At 51.2% G+C, this 20,702-nt stretch overlaps 4 protein-coding genes across 4 annotated transcripts; 3 read left to right on the top strand and 1 right to left on the bottom strand.

Annotated features, from left to right (window-relative positions):
• Positions 1–75: 75 nt before the first annotated feature.
• BDW70DRAFT_90270 (histone acetyltransferase TRA1) lies at positions 76–12,439 on the top strand. Its single transcript, XM_073745161.1, has 4 exons — positions 76–436; positions 528–685; positions 761–11,494; positions 11,542–12,439. Exons 1-4 carry the CDS (start codon positions 385–387, stop codon positions 12,226–12,228), a joined length of 11,631 nt encoding a protein of 3,876 aa, XP_073593540.1. The 5' UTR covers positions 76–384; the 3' UTR covers positions 12,229–12,439.
• A 14-nt stretch (positions 12,440–12,453) lies between these two features.
• On the bottom strand, positions 12,454–13,470 carry BDW70DRAFT_140995 (Saf4/Yju2 family protein). Its single transcript, XM_073737712.1, has 2 exons — positions 13,412–13,470; positions 12,454–13,363 (listed from the first exon to the last, which is right to left on the bottom strand). The coding sequence occupies exons 1-2, from the start codon at positions 13,429–13,431 to the stop codon at positions 12,565–12,567; spliced, it is 819 nt and encodes a 272-aa protein (XP_073593539.1). The 5' UTR covers positions 13,432–13,470; the 3' UTR covers positions 12,454–12,564.
• Positions 13,471–14,036: 566 nt separating this feature from the next.
• On the top strand, positions 14,037–16,373 carry BDW70DRAFT_152171 (anaphase promoting complex subunit CDC16; the record flags this gene model as incomplete). The annotated part of the gene is made up of 2 exons (XM_073739398.1): positions 14,037–14,133; positions 14,191–16,373. 2 exons carry the CDS (start codon positions 14,037–14,039, stop codon positions 16,371–16,373), a joined length of 2,280 nt encoding a protein of 759 aa, XP_073593538.1.
• A 936-nt stretch (positions 16,374–17,309) lies between these two features.
• Positions 17,310–18,846, top strand: BDW70DRAFT_169877 (uncharacterized protein; the record flags this gene model as incomplete). The annotated part of the gene is made up of 2 exons (XM_073742797.1): positions 17,310–18,279; positions 18,354–18,846. 2 exons carry the CDS (start codon positions 17,310–17,312, stop codon positions 18,764–18,766), a joined length of 1,383 nt encoding a protein of 460 aa, XP_073593537.1. The 3' UTR covers positions 18,767–18,846.
• Positions 18,847–20,702: the final 1,856 nt, after the last annotated feature.

The following is a 20,702-nucleotide window of genomic DNA, read 5'->3' as shown; positions in this document are numbered from 1 at the left end:
GTCCTGCTAGCTGCTCTCCGTCCTGGCTCTCAAAAGCGTGGATTTGCGCGATCTTGACTCTGCATTTGAGCCTTCATTGACCCGCTCAACGCCTTCCACGCTCATTCCTTCAGCATTTTCTCCTCACCTCTCCGCTCTCTGCATCGACTTGAACCATCTAATATTTAATGACTTGACGACCCCATCATCTCAAATCCGCGCTTTCTCATGCGACATTTGTTAATCCCGTGTGAAGACTGAGCTTACCTGCCGGATTCGCCCTCCGCCTATGCCTACCACGCACACGCGGACGAGTGCTGGCTATTGATTGGGAGCCGGCCTGGTGGCCTGGCAGCTTCTTATTTCAACCTGCTGTGAACCCCTCTGGCGAGGGCCGCGGTAGCCATGGAGCGGAACATTGATATTTATGCCAGCAAGCTGGGGGATGAGAAGCTGGGTATGTTTGCGAGTAACGGTTGCGCATTACGCAGACAATGCGAGATGTCAATGTAATATCTGTGAGCTGGTGCTGACTCTGCTGTACTTAGATATGAAACTTCGGGCCAATGTTGCTGTTGAACTGCGCGATAATATCGAGCCCCTCTGCTCGCCGGCCACCTATTCGGTCTTTCTCTCGAAGCTATGGCCTGTATTTAAAAATATCTTGAGCGGGGAGCCCGTGTTCACAAATGCATCTTTGGTGCAGGTGAGTTGCGACGGTGTCGTCCGGTCTTGCTTGATGTGTCGGGAGGATGACGCTTACACCTGTTGGTTTTGCTAGAAACTACGAAACTGCGTTCTCGAAACCCTGCATCGACTGCCGATGATGTCTCCCGATGTCGAACCGTATGCCGCTGATATGGTTGATTTGTTAATGGACTTGGTACGGATCGAAAACGAGGAGAATGCGGTTCTGTGTATGAAAACTATCATGGACCTGGAACGTAACCAAGCAAAGGCCACCGCCCAACAAGTACAGCCGTTTCTCGAACTGATTCAGGAGATGTTTCAGACGATGGAGCAGGTTGTTCGTGATACATTCGACACACCGAGTCAAGCGACACCGTCGGGAATGCCTTCAACTCCCGGCGCCTCTGCTCCGAACTTCCAGTCTCCTCGGCCTAGTTCGCCTGCTGCCTCCGTTCCTGATATTGGCTCCGACCAGCAGACATCAAATAATGTTCTCCTCAAAGGCATGCATTCGTTCAAGGTTCTCGCGGAGTGTCCGATCATCGTGGTCTCTATTTTCCAGACTCATCGGACTTCCGTATCAGCTAATGTCAAGCTCTTTGTGCCGTTGATCAAGAGCATCTTGCTTTTGCAAGCGAAGCCACAAGAGAAGGCTCATGCGGAAGCCGCAGCACAGAACACGATTTTTACGGGCGTTTGCAAAGAGATAAAGAATCGTGCTGCTTTTGGGGAGTTTATCACCCTGCAGGTCAAGACGATGAGTTTTCTTGCATACCTGCTCCGGCTGCAACCACATCAGTTGCAAGATTTTCTTCCCACCTTACCTTCGGTGGTCGTTCGTCTTTTGCAGGACTGTCCAAGGGAGAAATCTAGTGCGAGAAAGGAACTCCTTGTTGCTATCCGGCACATAATAAACTGTACATACCGGAATATCTTCTTGGATAAGATCGATCAACTTTTGGATGAGAGGACTCTGATCGGTGATGGCCTGACTGTGTACGAGACAATGAGACCTCTGGCCTACAGCATGCTCGCAGACCTCATTCACCACGTCCGTGAGCATTTGACTCGCGATCAGATCAAGCGGACCATTGAAGTGTATACTAAGAATCTTCACGATGATCTGCCTGGGACCAGTTTCCAAACAATGAGCGCCAAACTTCTCTTAAACATGGCGGAAAAGATATCGAAACTGGATGATAAGCGAGAGGCTCGGTACTTCTTGCTAATGATCTTGGACGCAATCGGCGACAAACTAGCCGCAATGAACTATCAGTTTCCTAATGTTGTGAAGCTTCACAAGGCCTATCAAGCAACCAAGAAAGAGGAGCCAGTGCCGGAGAAGTATCTTGCTGACAAGGATCAACCCCCTGAATGGGATGAAATTGATATTTTCTCGGCATCCCCTCTCAAGACATCGAATCCTCGAGACCGTGGAGCTGACCCGGTGGCCGAAAATATCTTTCTCTTCAAGAATTTGATCAACGGATTGAAAAACATCTTCCATCAGCTCAAGAACTGTAACCCGGATCATGTCCAGATTGATCCCGCGAATGTTCCGATAAACTGGTCCGAGGTGTCATATGGTTACAATGCTGAGGAAGTACGCGTTATCAAGAAGCTTTTCCATGAGGGTGCTCGAGTGTTCAGATACTATGGCGTGGACCAGCCAGAACCGGAGATTAATTTTTCTTCTCCTTTCGATTTCCTCACTAGCCAGTATACGGCTCCCATGCCACGCGAGGAGAAGGAGCTTTTGGAAAGCTTCGGGACGGTCTTCCACTGCATTGATACAGCCACTTTTCACGAAGTGTTTCACACTGAGATCCCTTACCTGTTTGATCTCATGCTTGAACATGGCGCCTTGTTGCACCTGCCCCAGTTCTTCTTCGCCAGTGAAGCAACTTCTCCTGCATTTTCTGGAATGGTTTTGCAGTATCTCATGGATCGAATTCACGAAGTCGGCACCCCAGATATGGCTAAAGCTCGGATCCTTTTGAGGATGTTCAAACTGTCATTCATGGCTGTGACCCTCTTCTCAGCCCAGAACGAACAGGTGCTCCATCCCCATGTCTCGAAGATTGTCACCAAATGTCTTGAACTTTCAGTGACTGCCGAAGAGCCCATGAACTATTTCCTTCTGCTGCGTTCTTTGTTCCGGAGCATTGGTGGGGGTCGGTTTGAGCTTTTGTACAAAGAAATTCTGCCTCTACTGGAAATGCTTCTTGAGACCTTCAATAATTTGCTGCTTGCCGCACGAAAGCCGCAAGAACGGGACCTCTACGTCGAACTCACACTGACAGTTCCTGCTCGTCTCAGTCATCTCCTTCCGCATCTGAGCTACCTTATGCGCCCCATCGTTGTAGCGCTGCGCGCAGAGTCTGACCTTGTAGGCCAGGGATTGCGAACGCTGGAGCTTTGCGTCGATAATCTTACGGCTGACTATCTTGACCCAATCATGGCTCCTATTATGGATGAGCTGATGACGGCGCTTTTCGACCATCTTCGACCCCATCCTTACAACCATTTCCACGCACACACGACCATGCGAATCCTTGGAAAGCTTGGAGGGAGAAACAGGAAGTTCTTAAACCACCCTCCCAACCTCACTTTCGAACAATACGCCGACGATGCTCCTAGTTTCGACATCAAGCTTATTGGGCCTAGTGAGAAGCGGCCATTCCCAATTGGTATTGGGATTGACCTCGCCATTGCTAAATTGATGGAAGTTTCAAAGCATCAATCAGACGGTTATTATAAGCAGCAGGCATTCCATTTGATCTCTTCTCAGCTCAAACTGTACATTGGGTATGAGAATATGCCTGATGACATGGCTTCTCTTCTCCGCCTACACGCCAATGATCTCTTTGAGAGTAAGACTTCTGCGATGGCTGATATTCTCGAAAAGTCAGAGCGGTCGAGCTCGATCCCTAAGAAGCTTGCTCAGGAAGGGACTTTGAAAAAGCTTCTAAAGGCTTCCATCTTCGCGACCACATTGCCCGCTCTCAAGCAAAGTGCTACTGCCTTTGTAGCCGACGTATGTAAGCATTTTGCTATGGTGGAAGTTGGACGGTCCCTTGCGCAAGCCAGACATACACGAAAGCCGTTTGATGTTTCCTGTGGCGAAGGCTCAGTGTACCTTGACTCACGTATTCTCGCTGAAGCCGTTGTTGATTCGTTATCTTCTGACAATGTCGACGTTCGTGATGCCGCCAAGGTTGCTCTGCAGGTTCTCAAAGATGCTGCTGTCACCATATTTGGATCCCCAGAACGTGTGACGAAGCTGCCCTTTTTCCAGCACCTTGGTCGAGTATTCTGTCACAGCTGCCATAGCGAAGAATGGTTCACCAAAGCTGGTGGGAGCCGTGGTATTCATCTCTATGCCACTGAGCTGGACCTCGGTGATTCCTGGCTTTATGAAAAACAAGCTGAATTCGTGAGGGCATTGACATATGTCATTAAGGATACCCCGCCAGACCTTCCAGCCAGCACACGCGTGAGAGCGCAGGACACCCTGGACTTGATCCTGCGAAGGTGCTGTAAGAACATGACCAAAGAGGATCTTAAGAATGAAAAGAGCCGCCTCTACTCGCTATGTGGGTTCTTCGTCTATGAGCTTTCTCATATGAACAAACATGTCCGTGAGGCTTCTCGACGTAGCTTCTCCACCATTGCTGAAGTTCTGAGTTGCGAGGTTCATGAACTTATATTCCCAGTGAAGGATCGCCTTTTGCAATCAATTTTCAACAAGCCCCTCCGCGCCTTGCCGTTCCCAACGCAGATTGGGTTCATCGACGCCATTACCTTCTGCTTAAGCCTGCGCAATGACATCGTCACCTTCAACGACCCGCTCAACCGTCTAATGCTCGAATCTCTCGCCTTGGCTGATGCCGATGATGATAATCTAGCGAGTAAACCGAACGAGTTCAAGAATGCAGAGATGATAGTGAACTTGCGTGTTGCTTGCCTTCGGCTTTTGTCCATGGCTATGAGCTTTCCAGAATTTGCGAACACTCCTCAGAACACGAGTCGTGCTCGCATCATCTCCGTTTTCTTCAAGTCACTTTATGTGCGGTCTCCTGATGTGATTGACGCGGCTAATGCGGGTTTGAGAGATGTCCTAACTCAAACTAACAAGCTGCCCAAGGATTTGCTTCAGAACGGGTTGCGCCCGATTCTCATGAATCTGCAAGATCCGAAGCGGCTGAGTGTTGCTGGTCTTGACGGATTGGCTAGGCTTCTAACCTTGCTTACCAACTACTTCAAAGTTGAGATAGGAGCTCGTTTACTGGACCACATGAAGGTTATCGCCGATGATGCGATTCTTCAAAAAGTCTCCTTTAGCCTTGTTGAGCAAAGCCCTCCTATGAAGATCGTAGCTGCAATATTTAACATTTTCCACCTCCTCCCTCCGGCTGCTACATCTTTCATGGAACATCTTGTGAACAAGGTGTTGGACTTGGAGGATAAACTTCGCCGGACTTCGAGCAGTCCCTTCCGAAAGCCGATGGTCAAGTATCTCAATCGATATGCCAAGGAAACCCTCGCCTTTTTCTACGCTAGGTTCAGAGATGAGCGATTTGGACGATTCTTCGGCCAGGTCCTTGCTGACTCGGAAAGTGACGCACTTCGTTCCGCAGTAGTTGCAGACACGGATAGCTTCATGAACGCTGCTTTCGGACAGGAGCAGACGGACGGCAAGAATACTGCCGCTATCAATGGTATCTACGCAGTTCATGCCATATCCTCTTACGCTTCAACACGGAACTGGCTTGTGTCTCATGCGGACCTGAGAACTAAGGTTCTAGCGTCTGCCCGAGATCTCCAGCGGAAGCTGCGTGGTGACAAGCTTCTCCCGAGCGAGCGTTTGCGGGTCGAGCAAGCAGAAGACCAGGTCATGGATATCGTCACCATTTACCTCTCCGAGTCGATGCAGGATCTCGATTTTCTATTCGAGGTTGTTGATGGGTTGTCCGCAGGCGATCTCAAGCGGAGTATTGCTTTCCCGAAATTCGTCTATCATCATATCATAACCAACGAGTCTATCGACTATCGGCGTTCTGTGATTATGCGATGCCTTGATCTTTATGGTCAGCGCTCATGTTCCCAGAAAATGAAGACTTACGCCTTCCGCCATCTGGTCAACCCAATCTTTGCGATGGATGTCCAATTGACATGGAACAGTTCGCCTGATGGTCCAAAGTTGATGGATAAGAGTATGACCGAATTTATCCAGAACCGCTTATGGAAGCCACAGGTCGCAGATCTGAGTGAGGAGTCCAGCCAAGCGGGTGTCGACCATTCTCGCATGGAGCTTCTGCAACTATCTGCGTTGTTGATCAAGTATCACCACGCCACTGTGCAAGATTCGCGGAAGGATATCATCAAGTTTGCTTGGAATTACATTCGCCTAGAAGACATCATCAACAAGTACGGTGCCTATGTTCTCATCAGTTATTTCATCGCGCATTATGAGACTCCGATGAAGATTGTTGTGCAGGTGTATGTGGCACTTCTGCGAGCTCACCAAAATGAGGGCAAAGCTCTTGTGACCCAGGCTCTGGATGTTCTTGCCCCTGTTCTACCTACCAGGATACTTGCTGCAGCAAATAACGCCCAATCCCAGGACTCACGGTACCCGCTGTGGGCTAAGTGGCCCCGTCGTATTCTCGCCGAGGAGACCGCGAATCTGCAGCAGGTCATGAGTATCTTCCAGTTCCTCGTGCGCCAACCCGATTTGTTTTATGAGTCCCGAGAGCACTTCGTGCCTCTTATCGTCCCTTCCTTGATCAAAATTGCCTCTCCTGCGAGCAACCCGTCGCACGATAGCAAGAGGCTTGCGCTTAACCTGATCAATTTGATTTGGACTTGGGAAGAAAAGCGAGTAAAGAACAGCTCTGTTCCTACCCAGAATGGCGTGACTGAGTCGCCGAACTCAAGAAAACGCAAGCTTGATGACACTCCAGGCACTTCTTCCCTCTCGCCGGCTACTGCACCTCCCGGGTCCCGTGAGCGCTCCGAATACATGGTTCCTCCTGACCTGCGTGCGGCTTTGACAAAGTACCTTATTACCTTCATCACCACGTCGAGCGATAGGTTCCAGGTGCCGGCCGCCCGGTTCCGCGAACTTCCGTCGTCAAAGCAGCAAGGCCCCGTTCACACGAGCGAGATGCAAAAGAAAGCTGTGGGATTACTCCGTAATCTGATGTCGCCAGCTTACTGGGGTGATCTGAACATCGAGCTCTACCAGAAAGTCATCGAGCCAATTCTCACCCAAGACCGTGGAGATAGGCCCATTGAGAAGTATGTGACGCCGATAGTGAACGCTTTGCAGGTTGTACGCATCATACTTGCTTCAAAGCCGGACGACTGGGTCGCTGCCCGCGTTCCGGTCATCCAGAAGCTCTTTGAGAAGCCCCTCCGTTCGGATAACCCCGAGGTTCAAGATTCTCTTCACGGCCTTGAGACAGATATGGATGTCGAACCCAAGCTTCCTCCTCCTGTCCAGCGGGTTCTAAGCGCCCTCCCAGATGACCAGCCAGATGACGAAGACGCCATGGATGTCGAGAACTCACCTTCAGAGTTCGTTGCATACCTTTCTGCGATCGCGACGGAGACTCTGTCGGCCAACAACTACATCTCCAGTCTGAATATTCTTTGGTCACTTTCCAAGAGCAGACCAGCCGAAATGGATGCTCATATTCCCCAAGTCATGAAAGTATTCTCTCAAAAACTGGCCAAAGAGCATGTTCTTGGCGCATCCACCAATAATGGCCAGAATGGCGCTAAGCCAGAGGGTGCACCGGATCCGCAAGAGTACGAGATCGGCATAGACCTTATCTTTAAGTCGATTGAGTTGGTTTCTGCACGCATGTCTCACTTGGGTGAACAGCGTCGACCATTTTTGAGTGTCCTTGCCCAGCTTGTCGAGCGTTCGCAGAACGAAGGCCTTTGCACAAAGGTCCTGGATATGGTTGAGACTTGGATTTTCAAGTCCACTGAATCATGGCCTACACTGAAAGAGAAGACCGCTGTTCTCCACAAGATGCTGCTCTTCGAGCACCGTCAAAGTCCGGAGATGCTCCATAAGTTCCTTGACCTTGTCATTCGGATCTACGAGGACTCGAAAATTACCAGGACTGAGCTGACGGTCAGACTTGAGCATGCATTCTTGATTGGCACGAGAGCCAAGGACGTGGAGATGCGCAATCGCTTCATGACCATCTTTGATCGAAGTCTGACCCGCTTGGCGAGCTCCCGCTTGAGTTACGTCTTAACTTGCCAGAATTGGGACACTCTCTCGGACTCTTTCTGGCTCGCGCAGGCGTCACACCTGATTCTGGGCTGTGTGGATATGACTGCCCCGGCTCGTCTCCACCTCGACGACTTCACCATGTATCCTCTGTCATTCTTATTTGGTAACGCCGAGAAGGACCCACGTCGGGCAGAGGTTATGGTTGATAATCAGCTCGAAGCATTCATTGCCGACCGCAAGAGGTTCCTTGGTGAAATTGCTGAAGTCAAAGCTCGTGATCTTATTGAACCACTTACCCAACTCCAGCATACTGATCCTAATACGGCGTACAAGTTATGGACTGCGTTGTTCCCAATTTTCTGGTCGACCCTGTCTCGGGAAGATCGCAGCGACCTTGAGAAGGGGATGGTCAGTCTCGTCACCCGCGAGTACCACCAGCGACAGGTAGATAAGCGACCGAATGTCGTCCAGGCTTTGCTTGAAGGTGTCGTTCGCGCAAGCCCCCGTTTCAAGATCCCGCCGCACGTTCTGAAATACCTTAGCCGTACTTTCGATGCTTGGTATACCGCTACTGCGTATTTGGAGGAATCGGCCATCAACCCAATCATTGACACGCCGACAGTCCGTGAGAGTAATCTTGACGCGCTGGTGGAAGTGTATGCTGGCTTGCAAGAAGATGACTTCTTCTATGGCACTTGGCGAAGGAGATGCAAATTCGTTGAAACTAATGCTGCTCTCTCTTACGAGCAGCAAGGTATGTGGGACAAAGCGCAGCAACTCTATGAAAATGCCCAGATCAAGGCTCGTTCCGGCGCCATGCCTTTCTCACAAGGCGAATACTACCTGTGGGAGGATCATTGGCTCATCTGTGCTCAGAAGCTACAGCAATGGGATATTCTCAGCGACTTTGCCAAGCATGAGAATCTGAATGATCTGCTCCTGGAAGCTGCTTGGCGAAACATAGAAAACTGGCAGAGTGAGAATAACCGAGAACAGCTGGAGTCTCTTGTGAAGTCTGTCTCCGACGCCCCGACCCCACGACGAACTTTCTTCCAGGCGTTCATGGCGCTTTTGCAGTTCCATAACAAAAAAGAGAACATCCAGGAGTTCAACGGTGTCTGCGATGAGTCAATTCAGCTGTCGATCCGCAAGTGGCTGCAACTGCCGAAGAACATAACCAATGCCCATATCCCGATTCTCCAGCACTTCCAACTCTTGGTGGAGCTGCATGACGCGAGCCACATCTGCTCCAGTCTTTCACAAACCAATGAGCGCAACCTTGACACCAAGTCTGCGGAGTTGAAGCTATTACTCGGAACCTGGCGAGACCGTCTCCCCAACTTGTGGGATGATATTAATGCTTGGCAGGACCTGGTTACGTGGCGACAGCATATCTTCCAACTCATCAACGCGACGTATCTTGGCCTGCTACCTCCTCAGACTAACAACGTTGCCAGCAATTCCTATGCCTACCGTGGGTACCATGAAACAGCCTGGATCATCAATCGCTTTGCCCATGTCTCCCGCAAACACCAAATGCCTGATGTTTGTATTGCTCAGCTCAGCCGCATCTACACGCTTCCAAACATCGAAATCCAAGAGGCGTTCTTGAAGTTACGTGAACAAGCCAAATGCCACTACCAGAATCCCAAGGAACTCAATAGTGGTCTGGATGTGATCAACAACACGAACCTCAACTACTTCGGTGCGCAGCAAAAGGCTGAATTTTACACGCTCAAGGGCATGTTCCTTGCAAAGTTGAACCATGTCAACGAGGCCAATGAGGCATTTGGTGTTGCTCTATATTACGACTTGAGGCTGGCTAAAGCTTGGTCTGAATGGGGTCAGTACAGCGACCAGAGATTCAAGAACGATCCCAGCGATTATGAGCTCGCCAGCAACGCTGTCAGCTGTTACCTGGAGGCTGCTGGCCTTTACAAGAACTCTAAGTCTAGAAAGCTACTCAGTCGGATTCTTTGGTTGCTTAGCTTGGATAATGATGAGGGAGCAGTCGCAACTGCCTTCGAGAACTTCAAAGGCGACACACCTGTGTGGTACTGGATCACCTTTATCCCTCAGCTACTTACAAGCTTATCCCACCGTGAGGCGCGCCTGTGCAAAGCTGTTTTGGTCAAGATTGCGAAGCTGTACCCTCAGGCTCTGTTCTTCTTGCTGCGTACTAACCGTGAAGACATGCTCAATATCAAGAAACAGCATGACCAGAAACAAGAGAAGCTAGCCCGTGCCCGGGCGCAAGCTTCACCGCAAAATAAGCCTACGCCAGCAGTGAACGGGACGCAAGCCGCGAACGTGGCACCCGCCGCTCAAACACAGGCTTCTCCCAATCGCCCAGCTGGTCAGCAGTCTGGACAGAATCAACCCCAGGGCCAGTCTCAGCCCCAAGGCCAAGGCCAAGGTCAGTCTCAATCTCAGCAGCAAGGGCAATCTCAGGGCCATGTCAATGGTCAAAGTCCTGCTCAGAAACCTACTCAGCCTCCTGCGCCTACCCAAGGCGCTTCTCAAAACCAGGTTCCACAGCAACAGCAGCCGCAGCAAACACAAGGGCAACCACAAGGGCAGCAGAATCTCCAGGTACCTGGACAGCAACCCCAGCCTGCACAGCAGAATCCAATCGCTGGAACGGAGCCGGAAAAGGAACCACTGAAGAAACCTTGGGAGTACTCTGACGAGATCATGTCTGGCCTCAAGACCGCGTTTCCCTTGCTCGCTTTGTCAATGGAGACTATGGTGGATCAAATCCACAAGAATTTCAAGTGCCCGCCTGATGAGGATGCGTACCGCCTGATCGTGGCGCTATTGAACGACGGTCTGGCTTATGTTGGCCGCATGCCTGGCTCGTACGCCCAGGATTTCAAGCTGCCTGCGGCGACGGAAGCTAACATTACCCGTTTCGCTGAGACCATCCTTCCCGCTCATATTCGGAAGTCTTTTGAGGCCGACTTTGTCGTCAGGAAGCCAACCATGTACGAATACATTCAGAAACTCCGACGCTGGCGGGACAAGTTCGAGGAAAAACTCGATCGACGACCCCAGATTCAGTTCTTGGAGACCTACTCCCCGCACCTCAGTGAATTCCGCTTCCTCAAGTTTGATGAGGTTGAGATCCCAGGACAGTACCTGCAGCACAAGGACAAGAACCAAGACTTCATTCGCATCGATCGCTTCTTGCCTGACATAGATCTGGTCCGCGGCATTGGTGTCTGCCACCGTCGGCTGAAGATTCGCGGTCACGACGGCAGTGTTCATCCATTTGCTGTCCAGCACCCTGCCGCTCGACACTGCCGGCGCGAGGAGCGAATTCTGCAATTGTTCCGCATCTTCAATGGAGTGTTGGGCAAGCGCAAGGAGAGTCGTCGGCGCAACCTCAATTTCCACCTACCTCTCATGGTTCCTTTGGCTCCTCATATCCGCTTGGTTCGCGATGACCCTTCGTATATCTCCATGCAAGGGATCTACGAGGATTACTGCCGACGAATTGGCATCAACAAGGACGAGCCTGTCCTTTTCACAATGGAGAAGATGAGGGCTTTGGCAGAGACAAAACAAAATGTAAGTGCATCGCTGACACTGAGTTCAACGGCAACTAATGATTCTAGCGTACCACCGAACAGCAGCAGGTTCTCAGAACCGAAATGCTCACGGCTATCCAAGAAAAATGGGTTCCTCCGACGATGGTGCTGGACTACTTCCAGAAGATCTATTCCAACTTCTCGGACTTCTGGCTGTTTCGACGCCAGTTTGCTTATCAATATGCGGCTCTTGCATTCATGACCTACATGATGCACATGGGTAACCGGTACCCTAACAAGATCATGATCTCACGCTCGACTGGTGACATCTGGGGCTCTGAACTCATTCCCATTATCAACCCGAACAAGGCGTTCTTCTTCAACCCAGAGCAGGTGCCTTTCCGTCTTACACCAAACATTCAGACGCTCATGGGGCCAATTGCCACAGAAGGTCTCTTTGCCTGCGCAATTATGGCCATTGCTCGCTGCTTGACGGAGCCACGCCATGAGCTCGAACAACAGCTCAGCATCTTTGTGCGCGATGAGATGATGTTCTGGGCTACCACGCACCACCGCGATCGTGTCCTATCCGCGCAGCAACTCCGGGACCTGGTTTACAATAATAGCGATATCATCGTCAACCGAGCCGTCAGCCTCGCAAGCCCACCGGAGGGCAACTTGCCCGCGAACCAGACTACCATCGATCTCATTTCAAAGGCTGTAAACCCACAGCACCTAGCCAGTGGCGACGCTCTTTGGATGCCGTATCTCTAAGCTTGTCTCTGCCTGTTCTCCTCTTCATTGTTCAGTTGGCGTTTTTCTTGGGTCAGGAATGGGCTTGCGGCGCAGATTGTTGTTTCAGGGGTTTCCATTATGTTTACTCGGTTTTCTAGCGAGGCGCTTGGGGCATGTCATGGTGCAATGATGTTTACTCGCCTTTAGTTGTTTTCGTACTTCGTACGCGCTATTTTTTTATTCGTCTGCTTTTGATATGTATGGTGTAGCTGAATAATCATAATATCAATTGATTTGAAGATGCTGCTCTAATCGTAGAAGTACCTACCGATGGCCAGTGAAACGCCAGTACGAAACGTAAAGAAATCATGAATGTCATACCAACGAAGGCTTGGGCTTCTTCTTGATACCTAGGCTATTCGCCAGAGGCTTCTTCGCCTTCTTGACCCGTGCGAAGGATGGAGGCGGTGCTGATACTGGAGCCTGCTCCGGCGTCGACTCGTCCTCCACCAATCTCTTCACCTTCTCTCCCGTCGCCGTCATAAACGCCTTCCGCGCAGCTTCTTCATCCTCCCTTTGAGCCTTCAACGCTGCCTCGTCCACCTGTTCCTGTACATGCGCAAGCGCCGCTTCGTCACCCAGTGCCTCGTTCCGCTCAATTCTCGCATTTCTCGTCCTTATCTCGTCCAACGCATCCGCAATTGCCATCTCCCTCTTCGAATCCAGCATCTTCTCCTCCAACTCCGCCATTTTATCTCGCTCAAGCTGCTCCTGCTCTTCGTTCTCCTCCCTCTCCAAGCGATCCAAAACCTCCTGCTCGGTCTCCTCATGATTATCCGCCTTCGAGTCCCGCCACGGCTCAAAGTTCCTCTTCGCTCCCTTCTCTGCCCTGTAGTCCATATTCTTCGGATCCGTAAGGAACGTGATCTCCCCGCTGCATCGCGTGCATCTGATGTAGAAGCGGTAAATTGGGATTGAGAAGTATTTCTCCTCCGTCGTTTCCTTGCGCGCGTTGAATTTTCGGCCCTTATAAATGTATTCGCCGCATTGAGTGCATTTCATGCTGAAGGGGGCCATTAGGCGCACAGTTATTACCTTGGGGCCTGAAGAGCGGAGGTGCTTCGGCGTGCGGGTTATCGCCGACGGGTCGAAGTCGGGGGGATAGTATTTCGTCCTTGGGTTGTGAGTGACTATTCCCTCAGGGTTAATATGAAACACTTACAAGACTTTTCGTTCAGACATGTTTGCAGTGTTGGCGCAAAAGGTTCAGCTGGCGTGAGGATCTAAAGAGCTAGAGAAACGATGGGACTAATGGATTCCGCGATTATCTCTCTATCTCAAGGTCACGTGGAGTGGCGAGCAGCATGTATTGAGCGGAGTGATAAGGGAAGCTTGTTCTCACTGAAAGAACTGAATGTCACTTATTTAAATTTTTTGGACCAGAGCTTAATGGGACTAATCAATGATAGTACGCGTCCATCTTCTTTCTTACCTTGTAAAGTCTAGGATTCAACTAACCATTATGTGTTGGCATAAATGCTAAAGAGCTTCGTCACGTGCCACTATCCGAAAAAAGCAGTGACAAAAGACCGCGGGGAACCAACGTTGACGACCGATAACACCGAAGAGCTCGGGGTGATAGTCTGACTGCAGCATTCAACCTGATTCCCTCCTTCTGCTGCCGGCGAAGTTATGTTGTAGGGCTGTGCCTCTCATTCGCGTTCCAACTTCCCAACACCATTTACGTTGGGAAGCTCTATTGTTTACACGCCTCGCGCTCGCCCATGCCGCTCAGCCTTTAAAACCTCGCCTATCGCCAACTAGTTCCATTCAGATAGGCACTGGCAATGGAGAATTACCTGCGTGTCTGGCGACAGCAGGCGAAAGTTCGTGGCCAGTATGATGCCGCCGTATTCATTGGAGACAAAGTCCTTGCGTTGACAAGTGAGCTATTCTCGCGTTTGCACCCCGGCAACCGATTAACTAACTTCGATACGTTAGACAATGACGAAGATGCCCTTTGGCTGGCCGAAGTACATTTCTCAAACAACAACTACACGCGAGCTCTTGCCATCCTCTCCCGTCAAGACCTCATATCGCGGAGCACCGCCTGCCGCTATCTTGCCGCGCACTGCTACATCAAACAAGGCCAGTACGAGCAGGCCCTGACCGTACTAGGCGATCAGAACCCAACCCATCTAATCCGCAGCAACAAAAGTCGCCGCAAAATTCAGCACCTCAATGGGCATAGTCGAATAACACTCCGCAATGCCAAGTCGCGCTATGAAGATCGAGATCGCGAAGATGCTGGGAACATTCGATATGAGGCGGGCATGTGCTACCTTCGAGGGCTCTGTTTCGCCAAGCAGAATGCGTTCGATCGAGCGCGCGACTGCTACAAGGACGCGGTGCGGATTGATGTGCAGTGTTTTGAAGCTTTTGATCAGCTCATGAAAAACTCGCTCATGTCGCCTGCGGAAGAACTTGAATTTCTTGAGTCGCTGGACTTTGACTCCATAACAGGTGCCGACGCGCCAATCTCGCAAGAAGCAGCCGACTTTACGAAAATGCTGTACACCACTCGTTTATCGAAATACTCCTCTCCAGCGGTTCTTACCGATGCCACTGAAACGCTGTCCACTCACTACAAACTGGCCGAGAATCCGGACATTCTCCTGTCTCGCGCGGAAGCTCTATATACTCAGTGTCGGTTTGCGGAAGCGCTAGAGTTAACTTCATCGATTCTTTCTACGTCCCGTTCCTCCTTATCAGCCCAGACGACCGCAGGCCAGAACCACCTCGGTCACTCCCCAACTGTATATCCTCTACATTTGGCCTGTCTATATGAAACGGGGGCAACGAATGCGCTGTTTCTCCTGTCTCATACGTTGGCAGATCACTCACCTGAGGAATCATATACCTACTTAGCCATTGGGGTCTACTACCTATCAGTCGCAAAAATTGCAGAAGCACGGCGTTTCTTTTCCAAAGCGTCTTTGCTGGACCCGCATTCCGCATCCGCCTGGATCGGGTTTGCCCACACTTTTGCAGCGGAAGGAGAACATGATCAGGCCATTGCCGCGTACAGTACTGCTGCGCGACTATTCCAAGGCAGCCATTTGCCTCAGTTGTTTCTTGGCATGCAGCACCTAGCATTAAACAATATGTCTCTTGCGCAAGAGTATCTATGTGCTGCGTATGCGATGTCCACGGGAACAGCCACCGGCACGGTTCCGTCAATACCCTCGTTGCCATCGTCCGAGATGTCGCCCCTGGGCGGAGATCCGCTGGTGTTGAACGAACTCGGTGTTGTGCTCTACCACCAGAATCACCTGGAGGGCGCGGTGGATCTATTCCGCCAGGCGCTCGGCCTAGCGACATCTCTTCGATGCGAGCCAGGCGCCTGGGTTGCGACCCGATCTAACCTCGGTCATGCATTGCGCCGTTTAGGTCGATACTCTGAGGCATTGGATGAATTTGACGAGTGCCTACGAATTGGGTCTAGTGGTGCAAGTCTTGGGTATAGCCCGTTCCTTGGTGGAAGCGGAGGCAATGCCTCTGGGGTGGCGTCAGCCGGCGTGAGCGGCTACGAGGAACGTGGGCTGATTGGGTCATTGTATACTGCACGAGGGCTTGTTCTTTTGGAGATGAACCGCACTCTCGACGCTGTCACAAGCCTCCACGAGGCGGTGCGCGTGTTGGGGGCCAGTGGGGGTGGTGACGCTGCCGGTGGGGCGGGCGTCGCTGGGACCCTCTTGTCACGGGCGTTGGAAATCTGGGCCTTGGAGACTCGCGAAACAGAAGCCGGGCTGTCAGAAGACGGCAATCGGGCCGCTAAAAGCTCGACGCGATCGCGCGACAAGGGCAAAAGCCGGGCTGCTCGACGACGAATAGCCGCGGACGACTCTTACGCAGAACAGTGGACTGACGAGGTAACGGGTGGCGTCCCAACTGGCCCGGGCTCTACGAACACCGTCGATGAGACCATTGAAATGGAGCTGGATCAAGACGCAGAGCGGCTCCTGCGTGATTCAGTTGAGCATATTCGCGGAGGGCTCCGTGGACGTCGCGAGCACATCCATCAACCGCTCAGCAGTCCAGAAGTGGAGGTCCAGCAGGCACAGCAGGCACAGCCTCGAAGTCGAGGGACGAGGACAGCACGTTCATACCAGGCGCGATCTTAAGTATTCATTCTATGGAGTCTTGGTCTGGACTTGGGCGTTTGGTCGGGCGTTTGGCCTGCTTTTGCATCCGGATTTGGGGCATGGATGGCGTAAACAGCAAATAACAATAGACGTTAATATGCTTCGCTTCAGCTGCGCATACTCCGTGTTCTCGTACTCAAGACAAGTAGGAGCTTAGTATACACTACCAAGCAGCTAAAGCCAAGGCAGCAGAGCACTAAGGTGGACACAGGGACTATTTTAACAAAGTGCTGATCCTGAGCAGTGGCCCCCAAGTTTCAACCTGGAACTCAGTTGTCTCTGGTCCCCACCAGACCCTTTCTTGGATCCACAGATTAACAAAGCGGCATCTGAATCCCTCGACACTATTGGCCTGAAACTGGGATCGGCCTGAGCCGCGCGACTGCGTCTCCTTAATTCTCGTGCTAAGTTTCTGGCTGGCGTCATCGGCACTTCTTCTCTCAACCACAAACGGCAAGACTGTTGTGGCTGACGCGCAAACACGAGGTTGTGGCGTCATGATTTCACCTATACTTGCTACAATTCGTTCAGAGCAACTGGAACCGCAGGAACTGACCCACGATTGACCCAGGGTTTGAAAAGATCAACGAGGGAGTCAGAAAAAGGGACAGGCACGCAAACGGTTAGATCGTCGTGATTGTCATTGCGCTCCCCTGGACTTTTTAGAGCGATGGCAGACTCATTTGGAGAAAGAGAGACGATGCGCCCAGGAAGGGTTGGCTATGGCCAGTGGTGTTTTGTTCAAAATGAGGAAGCTACGCCTCTACGATCTTTACGTCCAGCGCAGGTGTCTATAGGTGTGTTATTCTCGTCCCCATTCCCCTTTCCTGAATCCCGTCCTATGCATCATGCGACCGTCACTGTACTTACAACTAGACATATTACTGATGTTCATCTTAACCTTTTAGCTTCATAATGTTCTCTCGCTCTTACTGGCTGAACGGTGGCCTGTCGGCCTTATACTCTCTCTGCATCTTCAACTTCGCCGCCAGCATCGTTCTTTGGTTTACCGTCAACTCAGACCGAAATTACATCCATCCTATTCTCAGCCAATTGATACCCGCTGGGCATTGTGCGTGCGAAACGGCGGCGGTTTTCGAATGTAGCACTTGCTTGACCTGCTCGCATCAGGACCCCATCTTACAGATTGACGAAAACGAAACGGATTTGTGGGAGTTTGAGTACAGCCGAGACGCCTTCAATGTCGGACTGAGCCGCCGTCAGTGCGCCGCTTCGTTTCCGGGCCTCTTCGAGGACGTTAGTCGTGCTGCGACTTACTGGCGCACGCAGGGAGGATTATCTTCTGATGACCTTGACGCTATCCCCATTAATCAGGGCATGGGCCGCGCGAGAATAACACATGGAGAGCTGTATGTAATATCTGTCCGAGCGCGTGGCGAGGACCACCGGAGGAAAATACTTGCTGCATTGAGCGCGATGCACCGAGCCCTTGTAGCAGATTCCAACCGCTTGGCCCGGCCAGAAATAGAATTTGTCTTCTCGATCGAGGATAAGCTCGTCGACGTTACCAGTTCGGAGCACCCAGTGTGGGCGCTCGCCCGAACAGCAGACGAAGAAGCTGCGTGGCTAATGCCCGATTTTGGATACTGGGCTTGGGACCACCTGCAGGCATCGATCGGCCCATACGACCAGGTTGTCGAGCAGGCTGCGGAATATGACAATATACCTTGGGAGGACAAAAAACGCCAGCTTGTGTGGCGGGGGAAACCGAGTTTTGCGCCGAAGTTGCGACGGGCACTTATGGATGCGACGCGTGGCCAGCCATGGGCGGATGTCCAGGCTGTAGACTGGCAAGAGCATGACAAGTCAAATATTCTGAAGATGGAGGACCACTGCAAATTTATGTTCATTGCGCATGTAGAAGGTATGTCCCTCCGGTTCACTTGCCCTATTTCATCAATCGTGAGACCAAGCTGACCCTGGATTTGCCGTACGCAGGACGGTCATACTCTGCATCTCTAAAGTACCGGCAAGCATGCCGGTCGGTCATCATTGTGCATCAATTACAGTATATCCAACATCATCACTATTTACTTATCCCGTCCGGCCCGCAACAGAACTACGTCGAGGTCGCCCGCGACTTCAGCGACTTAGCCGATCGCCTCATGCCGTTGCTGGACGATCCAGTGCGCGCCGAGACCATTGCGAACAATAGCATCCGAACATTTCGGCAGCGATATTTGACGCCCGCAGCTGAGGCGTGCTATTGGCGGGTGCTATGGGATGAATATGGGAATATCTTCAATAGCTCACAGGCCCAAACAGGGGAAGAGAGAAAAAGAAGACCAGGGCTCCGTTACGAATCATTCATACTGCAGGGCAGCGATGATATGCTTGAGTTTCATTCATAGAATAGAGTAGACAAGATTATCACAGCTTACAGGAGTACAAGCGATGGCATTCAAGGCGTTCAGGTTCGGCGACAATCAAGTGTTCTTTTCACTTCAAGCGATATGGCAGCCCTAGGTACTTGTCGATGGCGTAGTTCATGCAAATCTGTATGACTTGGCCCACTTACTCGCTCCAACAGTCCCAACCCTCTCCACTACAGCCTCGAAACTACAAGCTCTCTGGGTGCGCTGCAGCCTCTAAAGTTACAGAGGCTTGCTCACAAGGCATCAACACTTATCCCTCCGCTGTCTTATCATCTCTCGCGTTCCCACACTGTCAACTTATCTGGGTTCCCTGAGCATCAGGCAAACTCCTATGATTCAAATCACCCGATTAGTGAAAGTCGAGCCGCAATTAGCGGATGGACTGTGCAAGAATAACCCGCCTAACACTCTCTCCTGCTGATTAGAAGAAGTTAACCTCCATAATCAGCAAATTGCCTATATATGCCACAGTATTTGCGATAAAACATGAGAAGGACGGCTGCGCTGTTTCTCAAGTATCCAATGGAGCCCCTCGTTATCGCATATCCTCCTCTTTGAGAACTGGAACGACATACATATGAAGTACCGGTAACTGGGCCGAAGCCGGAGTTGGCGTCTCATCCTGACCCAACCGGCATAGACATTGTTGAGCTATGGCCAGAGGCAGAATCCATACCGTAAGGGAATATGGCCTTGCTAGAGAGATACGGCATGCCGCTAACTACTGTGGGTTGGGGGCGATATTGCAGCGGCCTGCCTGCCGAATAATATGCTACCCTGGCGTTGCCAGGCGTTACGAGTCAGAATACCTGCTAGATCGAGTTCGTCACTGAAAAGAGAAAATGAGCGGCACTCAGCAGCTAAAACGCCGCCAGTCTGTCTACTCTGCCTCGTTGTATGCATCCATCACGTTCGACCCCTCCCCATGGGGCTCATATAAGCTCAGCGTGGTTCATTGTCCCCCTTCGGAAAGCATTCGACAGCGGGCCTTGGAATACCCGCCAGGTCTGGTCGACAGGATGACTTTCTACCTTAGAAGTGAGTCTAGAACCGGGCAAGGATCGTGGAGGGTCGGGGCAGGGCTCGACGCACCATGGGGAATATACTTGACTATCAGGACTGGGAACTTTGAAAGTCTCATAGCTATCGTCTCCTCGTTCCAGTCTAGCAACGAGACAACCATGGCGTGTCTGATGATCTCGGTGGGTAGCCGAAGTAGGTGATTGGTGCTTCAAGTCCATTGAGCTTGTTTACGTAGGGAGGAATTGTGTCAAGTTCGCTGGCTATCAAATACAAGGTATACGACTCTGGTAGGCAACCATTGTCTGCGGAGAGCAAAGCTGCATCAAGATCCCAGTCGCTTCCCGTGGTCGCCTTAATCCTTGAGCTCTGTTAGAGTGTCGTCATGACGGTCTACTGTTGGACATCGGTGCTTTTCCTGTACGAGTTGTCACTTGGAGTGCTAGCGGTCTGCTCTTCGAACATGGCGAGCCATGAGGTCAGTTCAGAGAGCAAAATTGTGGAGATAGGGATCTCCCAGGAATCCTTTCAGTACGAATCTAAGCCTTTTCATTAGTCGATTCTGGTTGTCATCGCTTCGTTGCAGCTGGATAACCCAGGCAGACGCGGATGCCTTAAATCACCCTGCTACTAAGTGCGCTCTCTGGCTGCTCTGCAGAGGACCTTATTCTGAGGGAGCATTGAGATCTCCCTCGCAACCTTGCAAGGGACTATGTAATTTGGAGAAGAATTTATAATAAAATTAAAATATATTAAAAAGAGCAGAGACCTGACGGGTACTGTAGGTCCTCTCTTGGATACACTGTTAGTGGCCAGAGGCTCCTTGCATACGCGCCTTGTACAAGGACGCCCCTCGAGAAAGTCACTAGGTAGATGGCGCTAGACCTAATCC

This window comes from Aspergillus foveolatus (genome assembly GCF_047715535.1).
Source record: "Aspergillus foveolatus strain CBS 279.81 unplaced genomic scaffold BDW70scaffold_47, whole genome shotgun sequence".
Lineage (NCBI taxonomy): Eukaryota > Fungi > Ascomycota > Eurotiomycetes > Eurotiales > Aspergillaceae > Aspergillus > Aspergillus foveolatus.
Note: the sequence above shows the minus strand (reverse complement) of the source record. Positions and strands in the feature narration are given on the sequence as shown.

What these genes read in the sequence shown, in the direction of transcription:
- BDW70DRAFT_90270 (XM_073745161.1), top strand. Translation starts at nt 385, where the DNA reads ATGGAGCGGAACATTGATATTTATGCCAGCAAGCTGGGGGATGAGAAG. An exon ending in CAAATGCATCTTTGGTGCAG is followed by an intron (nt 686 to 760) that starts GTGAGTTGCGAC and finishes TGGTTTTGCTAG; the next exon opens with AAACTACGAAACTGCGTTCT. An exon ending in TGGCAGAGACAAAACAAAAT is followed by an intron (nt 11,495 to 11,541) that starts GTAAGTGCATCG and finishes TAATGATTCTAG; the next exon opens with CGTACCACCGAACAGCAGCA.
- BDW70DRAFT_140995 (XM_073737712.1), bottom strand. Translation starts at nt 13,431, where the DNA reads ATGTCTGAACGAAAAGTCTT. An exon ending in ATGTCTGAACGAAAAGTCTT is followed by an intron (nt 13,364 to 13,411) that starts GTAAGTGTTTCA and finishes TCACAACCCAAG; the next exon opens with GACGAAATACTATCCCCCCG.